The sequence below is a fragment of the Pogoniulus pusillus genome, chromosome 19 (genome assembly GCF_015220805.1).
Source record: "Pogoniulus pusillus isolate bPogPus1 chromosome 19, bPogPus1.pri, whole genome shotgun sequence".
Classification (NCBI taxonomy): domain Eukaryota; kingdom Metazoa; phylum Chordata; class Aves; order Piciformes; family Lybiidae; genus Pogoniulus; species Pogoniulus pusillus.
This window is the reverse complement of record NC_087282.1, coordinates 16,954,973-16,969,517: the sequence shown is the minus strand read 5'-3', so window position 1 is coordinate 16,969,517 and position 14,545 is coordinate 16,954,973. Positions and strand designations below refer to the sequence as shown.

Below are 14,545 nucleotides of genomic sequence, written 5' to 3'. Positions count from 1 at the left end.
TGTAGCTCTCCTTGGCTTCATCGTTGTTGGTCCCACGGGAGTTCCTGGGGCTCAGAGCACCTCTTCTCCATGCCCCTGGGACTTGCAGCCTCTTCTTCTCTGGCAAAGTCGGGCTGGATGTGAGCCCTGTTCAGCAACCCTGGCCCATCAGCTCTCCCTGTAACGTGTTATGTTTCTGTGTCCTTGTCCTGTGAGCTCACTGAGACTAGAATTACTCTCTCCAAAGTTTTCCATGTCTCTAGCTAGATTTTCTTAGGGTTGGTTTTAAGCGGTCAGACCTTTTCTATGAGTTGGGGTTAGAGTGGCGTGAAGCTTCATCGCTTAAAATATTTGCTGATGTTCTTGGTGTAAGCAGAAATGTCATCTTGGTTGGTGTGTGAGGGAAGGGGAGTGATGAGGCAGAAAGGTGACCAGTTTTGATGCTGGCAGCATCTGACACAAACCATCACCCCACCCCCATCCCACTCAGGGCTGATTTCGTCCCTGCGGAGGAGAGTCTGGGGCACAGCTGCCCTTGTGCTGACTGGCAGGAACCCCTGTGGTGGATATGAGGGCAGCAGGGTGACCTGCATCTGCAGCCAGGGCAGCTTAGTGCTGGTGAGTGCCAGACTGGCTGCTGCTGGACATTTCTGTGTAAATGAGTGCTGTTGCTGGCTCTAAATATTTTTCTACCTTTGTCTTTACTGACAATTGTTGTCACATTTTTTTTTCCCTTAAAGCAGCAACCTGGGTGCATGCTCTGGCACTTTCAAGTTGCTTTTTATTTTTCTTCCCATTCCTCTGATGCAGGAGAATCAGCAGCTTGTAAGCACTGACATAGTTAATGGTTTATTGTATTCTGGATGACAAATTGGTTGAAGATAATTATTAGGCTGATGTTTAAAGCTTTCAATGCAAATCAGTGCAATTATACATGAAATAATACTTCATAATTCATACAGAGAAATATCTTTGTCTGCAGCCAGTGCTTCAGGAGAAAATGCTATATGAGAATCGTTCAGTCCCTGTCAAACCAGTGTCCACCTAATAGGTGCTGAACTGGAACTGTGATGCTGGGTTTTTGTCTCCCTTGAAGTCTCACATGTTTTCCTGGTAATTCTTTTTTGCTCTTTGTGTCTGTAGTAACATGCAGCTGTCTCTGCAGGGCTCTTCAAGACCTCCAGAGGGAATCCAGAGGATGTAGGATGTGCTTTGCAACATTAGGTGTGTGCTGAGACACTTGCTGTGGAAGGAGGAATGTCCCCAGCCAGCCTGGACTGGGGAAAGCTGGTGTCATGGCCACAGGTGAGAGGGTCTCCAGTACTTACCTGAAATGTTGAAGGACTGAGATCTGTTTCCCCATGACAACAGAAAGAGTCAGTGGCTTCAGCATCTACCTCTAGACTTCATCATCCTCCTGCTGTAAGTTCTCTGTGTTGCCTTCTCTTCCTACTCTTTCACTACAGGTAGGTAGGAAAGCAAATCAATAGTCATTTGGGCTGTATTCCCTGCAAACTGGCCTGTTCTTCAGCTGGAAGATGTTTAGGTATTCACAGATTGGGTAAATACGTAGTGAAGGGTCCAGCCCTCCTTTGAAACACTGAGGAGATGAGACTGGTCCATCACCTCCCTACCTAGTAAGCCACTATTTGTAACTGGTATTGCACCCAGAGTTTATTATTCCCGCCTAAGATGATTCAGTTTCACATCTCCTATTTTTGGACATGTATCTCTCTCACAGGTTCATGGCTCCCCTGAGTCTTGCTCCCATTTAAGCCACTGCAGTGAGTGGCAGGAGGATGTTCAGTGGGTTAGGAAGGGATGGGCAGTCTTGGGAAAACAGCAGCCTGGGTTCTCACTCCTATGTCAAAATTATTTATGGGTTTTTACCCAACAATTGTTTAGTGGTTTTGAAACAGAAATATTCTTGGTGTAGACTGACCTGTAAGAACTTCAGAAAAGTTGATTCCTCCTATATTAAATGTCATTTTAGCTCACTGACTCAATACATATGCTTAAAAAAAAGAATTAAAAATTATATAAGTAAGGCTGCAGTATATTCACTTTGGTGTCACCTTGCAGGTTACTCATGTTTTAGTAATTACCAACAACAGAGATCTTAGATCCTTCAGGGTGTAAAGTGACCAAATTTCTGCAGTATCAAAGCTTCAAAATACTTTGTTCCTGTATTACAGACACAGGCTTAAAATTGTACAATGAAAACCCAGTATTTTAAAGCCACTTCTTTAGACCTTGGCCACCAAGCAGAGTTGAGCCTGTGTCCCTTGCTAAGGGCTAGTGCTGTGGGTGTACTTCAAAAAGTCCCAGAGCAAATTCATGTGGAACTCCTGACCACAGGTTCACTCTGGCATTTGCACTCAGCCCTTTGCAGCCATATCTGGATCTTTTATGGCAGATTTTTTGTTTTCCCCCTTCTTTTTCAATCCTAAACCACTCTAAAGCCTTTTAATGGCAGTAAGTCTACACCCAATGTGCCATTTTCAAGATGCAATTTCTGTTGTCTCACAGCAGCATCAATCCCAGCACCTGAAGCAGGAGAAGAGCTTACTGCCACCAGACTGCTGAGCAGGAATGGATCCCTGCTATTTAATTAGGAGCAGCAGCTCTTCCCCAAAGAACCACTCACAGATTGCCCAGAGGCAGCTTGAGCATCAGCAGCCAGTAAGGCATGGACTAGCCCTAGTCCCTGCCTTGCACCCACACACAACGAGGAGACAGCAGTGGCACAGGGCTCCCAGGCCCTCACTTAGACTCCTCTAATGCCTTACTAGGTACAAATTCATCAAATCATCCTCTGAGGCACAGGCACCTGAATGTGTTCTTGTACTGGGACCCTAAAGATAGCACTGAGTTGAGTGAAAAAACCTCTCCTATATTTTCCTTCCCGTGGGAGAGCGTTGCTGGTTTTCATGCAATGCATCACTCTGGGTTGAGGAAGCATTTTTGGCAGTCCTGGTGAATCCTTCTAGCCCCAAACCACCTGGGACATCAGTGTTGTACCTGTAAGAAGGGCACTGGCTGACTATGAACTCTCATATTTTGCAAAAGCAGTGAAGAATTGTCAAGGAAGAATGTATACTGGCAGTGGGCTTTGATCTATGTTTCAAAGGGAGAAATGAAACTCCACGTCTCATGACACAGACATAAACCATCAGGAAACTTGTCAGAAGACATACAGCACAGCATGCTTTCCACTCTCTTCATCCCTGGCCTTGTGCGGGACAAACTTGCTCCCAGCTTCTGGGAGACTTCCAGGGGAAGGGAAAGAAAAGAGTAGGAAAAAGGCAGATAAAAGTGGAAGCAGCAAGATGAGACAGATATATTTGCATATAATTTTGCATTTGTGAGAACAATCATAACTCACTTACAGAAGAATGACATCAAGGTCTACCCTGTCAGCAAATCAGTTTTAGGACCCTTCAAGGTTTTTACAGAATAAGTTCTCTGCAGGTATTTTCCTTTCTAATCAAGGCACATCCAATCTGCTACTGTGATTTGTTGATTGAAATTTAGCATAGCTTTGTTTTATCTGTCATACCAAAAGCCTTATTAAGTGGGTCTGGAAACTGTGGGGCTAAGGGGCAGTGATGAGGAATGTGTCTGAGATGAGGATGCAGGCAGTGGTGGTGGGTGGGGTCGATCCAGCGTTTAATCAAGTGGTTTAACTGTATCAATTGCCAGTGAGCTCCTGGCACTGGGAGAAACCAGTCCCTGACCCCCTCTTGAAACATTTCCTTGTCTAATTCTGGCGGCAGAACTCTTCTATATTCAAGAAAATGGATTTTCCTTTCATATGAGAAGGTAAATGATACCATCAGAGCTCAGTAATTTCCAGAATATATTGGGAAGAAAAGGCATTTTTTCACTCAGGTACCAGCTGAAGTGCAGAAGAGCCGCTGGTGATGCAGAAAAGGCACTCGAGATGCAGAAATGTTAAACGTATCTGTTGTGTTTTGCACAAACAGGTTTCAGCTGCGGTCATACTGGGGGGCGGAAAGCCCCGTGGTGACTCGCAGTGTGTGGCACACCAGGGACCCCCGCTCTGTGCCACTGCTTCCAGGGGACTGGCCGCTGGGACCGGCCTCTCAGCTCTCTGAACTGGTTGTACTGATTTGCAACGGTGCCTGGGTCGTCACGGCTGAGAAGCATTGAAAGCGAGCTGCTGCTGTGCCAGGATTTGAAAACCAGCTGGGGACAGCCCAGTTTGACACCAGTCCTAGACAAACATGCAAGGGTGTGACTAATGAAGGACGGAGAGTTATTCCGTCACTGTAGGGTTACTGAAAAGAACTTGATATCTTTTTAATGAGATTGCAGATTAGACTGCTAAAGGTAATAATGTTATTGCCATTTGCAGAGATATTTGATTCTTCGGAACTATTGATTATGAGGTTAGAATTATATCAAATTAATACGGTGCAGACTGCGTGGATTTCAAGCCAGCAGATGTACAAGACTCACAGCAGAGCTGTAAACAGGGAAAGCAAGCTCAGCTCTGGTAGGGCTCAGGTCTCGCTCTTTCATGATTTAACATGTTTGTCAGTGGTTTTAGGGGGAAAACAGAACACTCAGAGATGGCATTAAAACAGAAGAAAGGTGAAGAATGAGGTAGTAAGTCACCAAGGCTGAGCATTTGGGCTTTGTAGCTTGGCACAAACAAACAGTGTTTGTTTTTTAATAAGGTCAAACATCAAGCCCTGCATCCTGGAAGCCAGGAGCCAGACTGGGTTTGCAGGGCAGGGATTTCTGCCCAGACAAGCAGGGAGCCAGGGAACAACTGAGAAATTATGGTGAATTAAAGCTCCTTGTCCAACGCTGTAGCCTAAAGGCGAAGGAGTAAATTTGGTGGGATAAAGAGGGTAATTGCAACACTGTGAAGGAGATGCTCTTATTTCTGTGCTGGATGATATGTTAAGATTTCTGAAACATGAGTCCACTTCTGGTCCTCTTTAAGCAAAGTGCTGCTGCTGAAGGCCCTGAGAACAGATTGCAGAGCAGAGTACTTGGTGGTTTCTACCTGGCAGAGGGAAGAAGCTGTGCTTCCATTGTGCCTGGCTGGGTGCTGTGTGAGGTGTGAGGCACAGCAGATACCCTGGACCTCACTTGGCGTGCCTGGCCATGATGGGATGCCTTGTGCTGACATCCTGGTGTCTTTCAGAGCTGCTCTGAAGAGGCACATGGAAATGCAGCTTTGGTGAGTGCTGTCAGGAAGATCCTGTTGCAGCCAGCTGAAGGTGGGCAGAGACAGAGCAAAGAATCATAGAATACGTTGTGTTGGAAGGGACCATCAAAGGTCATCTAGCCCAACCCCCCTGCAGCAAGCAGGGACTTCTTTAACTAGATCAGGTTGCCCAGGGCCCCATCAAGTCTGACCTTGACTGTCTCCATGGTGAGCAGAGGTTAGCCCCGTGCAGGGTGCCCAGCAGCATCAGAGAGATTTGCTGCTGGAGGGCTCAGAGAGAGGCGGGACCTGTCTGGAGTGTGTTACAGGAGCTGTTTGCAAGGGTTCTTTCTGGCCTTATAATCTATTAATTATATTGCATGTTTCTAATAATCCCTAGTGCTGGTGAAGTGTGTGACAGCTCAGCCCAAATGAATTTTGTCTCTCTAAACCTTTGTGTTGGACTGAGTTGCTCACTACCACTTCCTCCCTGTGGCTTTGTATGTTCTAGACAGATGAGTAGAGAAGCATGTGGAAGAAGAGTGGTCAAGGTGGTAAGTTTTGCATTTCCCCTTCGCCGTTGCCTTTTGCTCCTCTGTAGTTATTTGGTGAGAGCCAGCTGCAGCCTTCAAGCATTGGAAATATTTAATAATCATCTGCTCTGCCCAGGGGAAAGGTAGCATAGCAAACAACTGCCACAAACCCTGAGAGATCAATAACAGCCTGCAGGAAGCTAAATCGTCCTTTATTAATCTGATGAATTAGCCTGATACTGGGAGGAAGAGATCAACAGCATGGAAAATAAATATATGCCCTGAAGCAAAGCTTGTCAGCTATGGAAATAGAAGTGTCTTTCCTTTTATTCATAACAAATAATCTTGAAAGTTGGGCTAGGAGACCAAAGTGACTTCTGAGGCTTACCAGTGCTACATGGATAGAGAAACTTGATTCTCTCTTTGGAAAGCAATTACACAATCATAGAGAGACAAGTTTCCCCGCTGTGCTGCTTGACTGAAACCTGTAATATCTTCCTCCTTATACTTTAAGAGTGCCTGATTCAGCAAAGCACTTATGTACATGTTTTGGCATCAGAGTCATTCAAGGCAGCTCAGGTTTTAGCCTTGCAGAATCAGGATCCTGGAAAAAGGAAAATGGAGCAACATCAGATTTCCATCTCATATTGAAAAGAGAAAAAGCCTGATTTTCACAGCAAGAAACAGAAAGAATCACCTCTGAGCAGCTGCACTGCAGAGGCAGTTCCAGCCCTGGGTTTTTCACCTGCCTTCATGGGACAAGCTGCCCACCTTCGAGAGTTGGGGCTAACTCTTGGAAAATGGCATGATGGAGTCATTCTGTACAAAATGTGAGCAGCTTTCCACAAGGCTCCACAATGCCTTCAGCTGCATCGATTTGACCAAAGCAGGACTTAACTATTCTAGGATTTTTGAAGGAAAACATTCACTTTGCCAACATGAAGAGACTCCTTCTGTGACTTGTGAGACTTTTTCTTTCAGGAGCATAGTGCAGCATTACCCAACCATGTTCTTGCTGGGGTGGAGCAGCCCAGATCTAGTAGCTCTACAGCAAGGAGCTTGTGACTGGAGGAGAGTTTTGCTTCCTTCAGTTTTGCAGGAGCTTTTGCACACCTTTTAATTTCCTAACAAAAGCAGAATGAACTTCCATGCCAGAGCCAGGACCACTGACATGTCAACTCTTGCATCATTTAGGGTTTTCATAATACAAAGATTTTCAGCTTTTAATTAAAGAGTTAAACGGTCAGAAAATGCCTGAAAACGATTAAGTCAGGTTTGGGGTTTGAGAGCATTTCAGAACTTGACAATGATAGAACGTGACAACTCGCATCTGTAGGTATAGCTTTCAAACTACCATTCTGAGGCATTTCTGAAGGTGTGCCAGAGTCTGGAAGCTCTTCACGTGGTGAGGAATGTATGAGTCTTAGGATATTTTCCTCAAAAAATTAAGGGCTACGTTTTCCCCACTGAACTACAGAGCCTGAGTCAGCCTGAAATGTTGGACTCTCTAATTCAGCAGTTCCAGATTACTTTTATTTTTTATCTGATAGAAGATACAAAGACACAAATAGGCCCTTGCAGTCATTTGGTCTGTGCACAAGGTGTTACCACAGAGAATGGGGAAATTTGCAGGTGCAAAAGCCAGTTCAAATGATGAACTACCTCCAGTGTCAACGCTTTGCTGGTTTCCCATCCCTATGGGCAAGTATGGGTTTTTTTTTGATCCTTTAATCTACAGCTCTCAATAAAGTTATGTAAATCTGGTGCAATGAAGAAGGCTTTTAAGCTATGATAGGTCTATCACGGTCCTCTCCCATTCTGTGAAATTGCTTTACAGCCAGGCCATAATCACAATGACAGACATGCTTGATTGAATTTTGTCTCCCTGCTAATCTATGGAGTCATTTGCAGGTGGAAATGAAGAGCTGTGTGTATCTGTGAAACTGGGGATGCATTGAAAAAATTTCCTTTTAATACTGAGTGTGGAGATTCCCCTGTGTTATCGTAGGAGTGCATTTTAGGATTAGAGTCTTTGGAAGCTTCTCATTATAACTGTGATTTATTTTTTAGTGGTTTTTCTCCATAAAGTAATATTAGAGATTAAAGAGCATATATTTCAGGTGGTAGTGAAAACCTGAAGATTAAGGCAAGGTACTGGAGAATGTAAGTGCATGAGAGATGGTAAAGATGAGTCATTTCTCTAATGCACAGAGTGAAAGCTTAACTGAAAGGGTGAACAAATGTGAGACAGAGCACAAGCAGTGTTTTATTGTCAGATCCTGCAAAATGTCATTTCAGACTCTTAGGGGAATTCCATGAGGGCTGTCCCATTATGAGTGTAATTTATTTTACGTGAAAGAAACCAGTGACTAGGGGATGGGTGGCATTTCACAGTGGGAAGAGGAGAGCATCACTTTTCTGGCAGAGTTTGACTTGCAATAGCATGTACCAAAAAAACCCCAGGAAGGCTGGCTGTGTCCTTTGCTGCTGAGGATGAACCAAGGAGAGGTATGACAAAGTGGGGAAAGGTTATTCTGAGTCTACAGTAGTGGAAGGGCTTGGTGGGACACACCAGTCCCATAGTGGCATGTGAGCTTAAATTCACTTCTTGAATCTCTAGAAGGGGCTTTTCTTCCCTTGAATTTTGTACAGTGCGCTTTATGCATGCTGCTACAGGAGCCTTTTGCAGCTGCCGTCACCCTCTGCAGTCCATGAGGGTTCACATTGCTTCTGTGAAATGGAGATAACAACCCTTCTTATCTACAAGGCTCCTTTCAGATATCAGGAAGATTAAGCACATGCATTTGTAGGATGTGCCCCAGGACCTCTTATTATTGATGACAAGTATGACTGGAAGCAATGAGTCAAAGTGAAAAATCAAAAAGCAAGGTGAAGCAATGGCGAGATAGCAACTCCCCAGTCACTAAGTCCTCTGCTGCAGCTCTTGCTGCCAGGGCTGTTTCCAATCCTGCCAAAAAACAGATAGCCCCAGCTGCAGATGAGATTGTAAAGTGCTCCCTGTCTAATCGTGACCTCTTCAGCTTTTGTGTGCAGAGCAGTGCCAGAAGGAGAAGGCAGGAGGTTGAGGTGGGGAGGGGGTTGTTGGAGTCAGCTCTGTCCTCCTTGGGTAGCCCTAGCCTGATTTTCCCCTCTTACTTTGAGAAGGAAGTAGAAGAGAAGACAAAGTGAGGAAAGGAGCATCCTGACATGTTGGCTCATCTTTCTGCCCAAAGTCCTTGTCTTCGCCGCCAGCTGGGCTCCCCACTCTCTCTCCTCATCTGCACCCAGTTGTGTGCCCAGCAAGACGGTGACTGATGGAGCATCTGATCATATTTCTGTGAAAGTCCATGGCAGGCCTTCTCTGATGCAGGATCAAGCTTCAGTGAGGAAAATGTTTCTTGTGAGCTAGCAGAGTCAGTGGGAGGGGAAAAAAAATCATAAAACTGCTTTGTGGTGATGAGCTTTTAAATGCATCCATCCAGAGATGTTTAATCCAATCTAAGTGGCAAATTATAAGCACTGCTGAAGAGTGTGACTGTCTTCGGTGGGCAGTGGCAGGGTGCTCCGGATCTGCTAGTGTTGAACTCAGAGGGAGGTTTGGTTTTAGGTCTCATGTTGACTAAGTTCTCCTCTCTCATTTAAAGAGGGTAGTGTTACTGTAAGGGAGGGTATTCAGATGATTGTTGCCTTGGGCCTCTTGGAGAAATGGCCACCTTTTACATGAAGGGCAACCTTCTGCATGCAGCACGTCACTGCAATTAATTGTCCTGACACATGATTAGTACCTGGGGGCAAGGACAGATCGTCCTGTTGATTGGGCAGGGATGTGTTACTAATTGTACAAGCGGGCTGATGGTCGAAGGACAAAAACCAGCGGCGGCAGTGTTTGTCACAGTGGAACTGATACTTGAACGAGTGCAGGAGATTTGTGGTGGGGCAGTGCTCCTTTCCCATCACAATATTGTTAAGCCTCTTTCGGGCCTTTCAAGCTGGTCCCCCAGGCCACAGCAGCTCACTTGGTATTTCTGGTGCTGTGCTACACCTTCCCACCTGCTCCTGTTTATTTCCCCTCTTTGCATGGATGTGGTGCCTGGCAAACTGCACAGCACAGGTAGCTTCTCTCTGTAAGCAGAGAGCAGCTAGGAGTTTTATACTTGAAAAATGAACTGGCTGACCTCGACTCATTCTGAAATGACACGATGTCCCATTTAGAGATTTAGTTCCATTTTCTGCCAAAAAGTCATTTTGAAAGGAAGTTAAGGTCATAAAGGATGTTGCAAGATTTAGCAGAAGAAAAAAAAAACAAAACCCACAGAAAAAGAAAAAAGGGAAAGGCAATAATAATGATCATATAATGTCATTTATTCCTTCTGCATCCCGTGCAGTTGGAGCAATGTTATAGCTGTTGTTACTCTGCTCAGGATCTCTCGCTATTAATTACCAGGCAGTGCAATACAATTCAAGCCTTTGGCCCTTCACTGAAAAGAATCCTAAAGTGTTTCACTGCTGTTTGCAGGCAGTACATAGCTATGCAGATGCTTTGGAGAGCATGGCCAGGGCTGAAGGAGGCAATTACCAATGGAGAAGAATGATGACAGCTCAGAGGTGATCACAGCAGCCACAGGGTCCTAGATTTGTATAGGGAAAATTGCCAGCTGGAGCCCTGTTCTGGTTCAAGCTAGAGCAGAACTAATTTTGTTCATCGATTTGACTTCTCAGTTAAGTTTCTTCTAAGTGACTGCAATATGCATAGATAATGGTGTGGATTTGCAGACACTGTCTTCTTCTTGTAGCAGTAACACTTGATGTTCATGGTTACAGTGAAAATGGCCCTAGAATAATCAACAAGGTCTTCCCCTTCTGTATGCATCATACTCTGTGTAAACCTGAGGGATTGCAAGGGCTAAGCCTCTTCTTCAGTGGCTGGCATCTGAGGAGGACTCTATTCTGCCTTTGATCCCAACCAGGTTCCTGAATCCAGTACCGGAATCCAGCTCCTGTATCTGGTTCCTATCTACCTCTGAGTACAGCCTGGGACTTCCCCAGTGCCTGCCTTTGCCATCAGTAGCGATGGTGGTGTAATTTCCATTAGGGCACGTTTGGTTTCACTTTGGTTTTGTGTGTATGTATGTATTGCTTTTTATTGTATTTTTTTGTTACAGCTGGTTTCATTTTCTTTCCCAATATGTCACTCTCTTTCCCTTATCTCCTTTCTCTTCCCCTTCCGAGAAGGGAGAGAGCTTAATACATCTGTCATTCAATTAGTGGCTGGTCTAGGCTGAACCCGTAACAAGGCCAAAGAAAAGGCAAAAGTCCCAGAGTAGGAGGAATAGAGTTGTTATATATCATGAGGATGAAGTGAGGTGCAAGTTCTTCACCATGAGAGTGGTGAGACCCTGGAATGGGTTGCCCAGGGAGGTGGTTGAGGCCCCATTCCTGGAGGTGTTTAAGGCCAGGCTGGATGAGACTCTGGCCAGCCTGCTCTAGGATGGAATGTCCCTGCCCATGGCTGGGGATTGTAACTAGATGATCCTTATGAGCCCTTCCAACCCTGACTGATGATTCTATAATGGGGTGAAGTATTAAGGGTTTTTTCCAGGTTAGCTGTGGTGCACCTGCAACATTTCTGTAAGCAGCAGCAGCAGACATTTTCATGCACTGTCTTTTATTTATTTTATCATAGTTCATTATTTTTTGCCCTGCAGTATCTGCAGGCTCTGATGGTGGCAGCTAACACTTGCACGCTTTCCGTTACGTTCTGGGTAAGCAGCTCACATCCTCATTTCTGAACTCATCTGACATGTCTTTGGCTGGTGGTGGCTCTCTGGCAGTGCCCACATCAGGGAGGGCAATACTGCCTTCACTGTTGGGCTTGCAGCCTCGGGACGCCCATACTGTCCCCAGCACTATGCTGGAACAGCTTGCATAGTCACCTAGCAAACTGGCTGCCTGTGTGCAGCTTCGCACCATGCTGCCAAAATTTCTCATCTTGATGGCATCACCCTCTGCTCTCATTACATTAGAAACAGAAATTGTACATACCAACTTCTTAGAATGACAGCTAAAGGGAAATTCATGTTATGTTACCCACCGTTATTAAGTGCCTCAGGCTCCAGTAATCTTTTTTCCTGCCTGCATTGATTCATTAAACAGCATAGGAAAGTATAATAGTGGCTGGTATTAGGTTATATCCCCCCCTTGCTAACCAGACTAATTTTTCTCCTTCATTTTTATTTCCAGTGTTCTGTGTTGTTGTAATGAAGACCAAAAGGCACCTCCTGAATTCTAGCTTTTTGGCTTGTGCATTTCTACAAAACCCACGTGTTTCACTGATGGGGCTTTTATATATTTGAAATTAATAAACCCCAGACTTTCTGATCTGAAAAGGATCTATATTTTCAGGAAATGTGAAACTGAGAATGAACTTGTCAAGTTCACACACATTAAAAAGTAGCAGGCCATTGGACTTGAAGCTGTACAGAGATGTCCAGGGCAAGAAAAATAGGAAGATAAGCCAGGCAGAGAAAAAAAAGAGTAAAAGAGAGGCATCAAAAGAGTATATAACAATATGTCCCTCCTCACCAGAAAATCCCCTGTTTCAAATAACAAAAGCAACCCAGTTTGGTTTAGCTGAAAGTAGGGATCAGTTGTCTTGTGCTGTCTTCTGCAGAAGGTGCTAAAAGGTAGTGGTACCCTGGTTTTCACAGGGCCTAAGCTCTGCACCCCCTATCATGTGGATATGCAACACTTTGCTTTTTCAGTTGATCATTGTCACACTTGTGTCAAACCTCATAACAGCAGAATTAAAAATAAACTAACCTAAATCATGCTGTGTACAAAACAAGATCTGAGGGCAGCTGCCTGGGACCACTTAGAGCACACTGGGGGGAATGGACAGGCAGTCCTAGTGCACAGCTGAGATGCTGCCTGTCCCTCCAGTTAGGTGGGATTTTATGTTTGCTGAATTGTGTGCTCAGTTAGTTGAGTTGGTTTCTGCTCTCTGTTACACCTGTGATGATGGTTCAAGGGCAGAAGTGAACCGAAAAGGTCACCCTATGAGAAGCCTCAACATATCTCACCCCTGTGCAGCTCCCACAGTGTCAACACTATTACTAAAGCCTTTCTTATTTATTTATCTAGTTATTTACTTATTTTCATTCCAGGGCTTGGAGAGCTCTGCATAGGTGACATGTTGCTGGGCTCTGCTTGCAGCTCCTCGGGGTGCTACAGGCATGTGGTGTTGCCCCAGGTGCCTCTTGGTGCTATAGGCAAAAGGCTACTTATCAGGCAGCAACAGTCCTTCTGCTTTTGGGATATGCAACCATCCTTGTGCTTTGTGCAAGTGGGTGCTGAAGGGCTCAAATCTGCATGAGAGCCCTAATGCCTCAGCCACCCACAGTGGGGTAGGTGACTCAAGATAGAATACTCAGTAGGGAGTAAGGACAGAAATGGTGGAAAAAAGGAGGAGGATGGTGTTTCCCTGCCCACATTGACTGTGATCTTTCCTTTGGCAGAAGACTTGTTTCTAGAGCCCTCACAGATGACTTCTTTTTTCTGCTGAAGCCCCACATCAGACACCACACTGCCTCTTGATGCAATGGTGAGCAGCTTAGCTTGCACAGCTCATAGCAGAGTCTCATGAGTAAAACTCAACAGTTCCAGTGCTGCCACTGGTGCAGGGGAACCTGAGCTGGATGTGTACTCACCCTGTAATACTTCTTTCCCTGCCCTGGTAGAAATGAGCCCCCTGCCATGCTTGTACTCACATCATGAATTTTAAAACATCCCCAAGAGCTGCTCCTGAAAAAATCCTAAGAAGAATAAAACTGCAATAACAGCGATTTACTCATCTGTAATAAAAGTCAAGTGCCCTGTTAACCAAATACTTCATTTCTTAATCCAATTTAAACCCTGCTAGGACAAATTTGCTCCTTTTTTGTCCAACAGATGATGCATAGTTGAAATTAATTTTTGAAATTATTATGCTAAGATACCCTAAAGACAAAGAAATGATGTGTGTGTATGTGTGTGTGTGCATGCTTGAGGCAAGAGCAGGGCAGACATCCTTCGGTGTGAATTTATTGCTGTTTTCACCTCTTATCTTATCACCCATCATATATTTTATTATTGTTAATAGCTCATTTGTGTATTAATATTTATTATTGCTTTGGCCTTTGAAGGATTCCAGGACTCTGGAGATCAAAGGGAGCACTGACGGACTCTTCACGCTCCAACTGTAACTTGAAGATGCTCAGCCAGCAGCAGCGGAGAGCTTCACTGCGTGATCCTATTGCTCTGCATAGACAGAGGTGAGCTTTGACTGTAGATTTAAAACCCCACTGCAATTAAAATAGAAAGGCAGCCCTGAGGACTGATGGGTTTCCCCATGTCAGAATTTCCTGTGGTGTTTCTGGTGCTCTGGGTGTGGATGACCTCTTCTTTTATTATATTTTTCTGGTAGGCAGTAACTTGTGAATAATTTTCTAAGTAAAACAAAGGTTGAACTTTTGAAGCAAATGTATACAGTATGACCTTTAGATCTCTTAGTCACTGTCAGGCTCCACTGAGTGCTCTGCACCTTGACATTCAGTAAAGCAATAAAGAAATGAAATGTACTAATGTAACCTTTATAAAAATAGTTAAAATAATAGTTGAGTTTTTAATCTCCCACTATGGTGTTAAAATAGGCCAAAGAAACTTTGGCAGTAAATTATATGCAGGAGGAACTTGATTTAAATAACTTTATGGGTATAGAAGTCAGCAAATTATGTCCTGAACTACTGTTTCAATTGAAAAACCCAACATGTTTAGGATGGGACTGCTGACCTTTCCAATTTTTGGATAACAATGG

At 44.6% G+C, this 14,545-nt stretch overlaps 1 protein-coding gene across 1 annotated transcript in view; it reads left to right on the top strand.

The window, feature by feature from the left end:
• Positions 1–1,158: 1,158 nt before the first annotated feature.
• Positions 1,159–14,545, top strand: part of SH2D1A (SH2 domain containing 1A) — a 43,258-nt gene continuing 29,871 nt past the window's right edge. The window contains exons 1-2 of the mRNA XM_064158890.1: positions 1,159–1,284; positions 13,875–14,003. Of these exons, the coding sequence (XP_064014960.1) occupies positions 13,942–14,003 (62 nt within the window). The 5' untranslated portion in view covers positions 1,159–1,284; positions 13,875–13,941. The remainder of the gene's footprint in view (positions 1,285–13,874; positions 14,004–14,545) is intronic.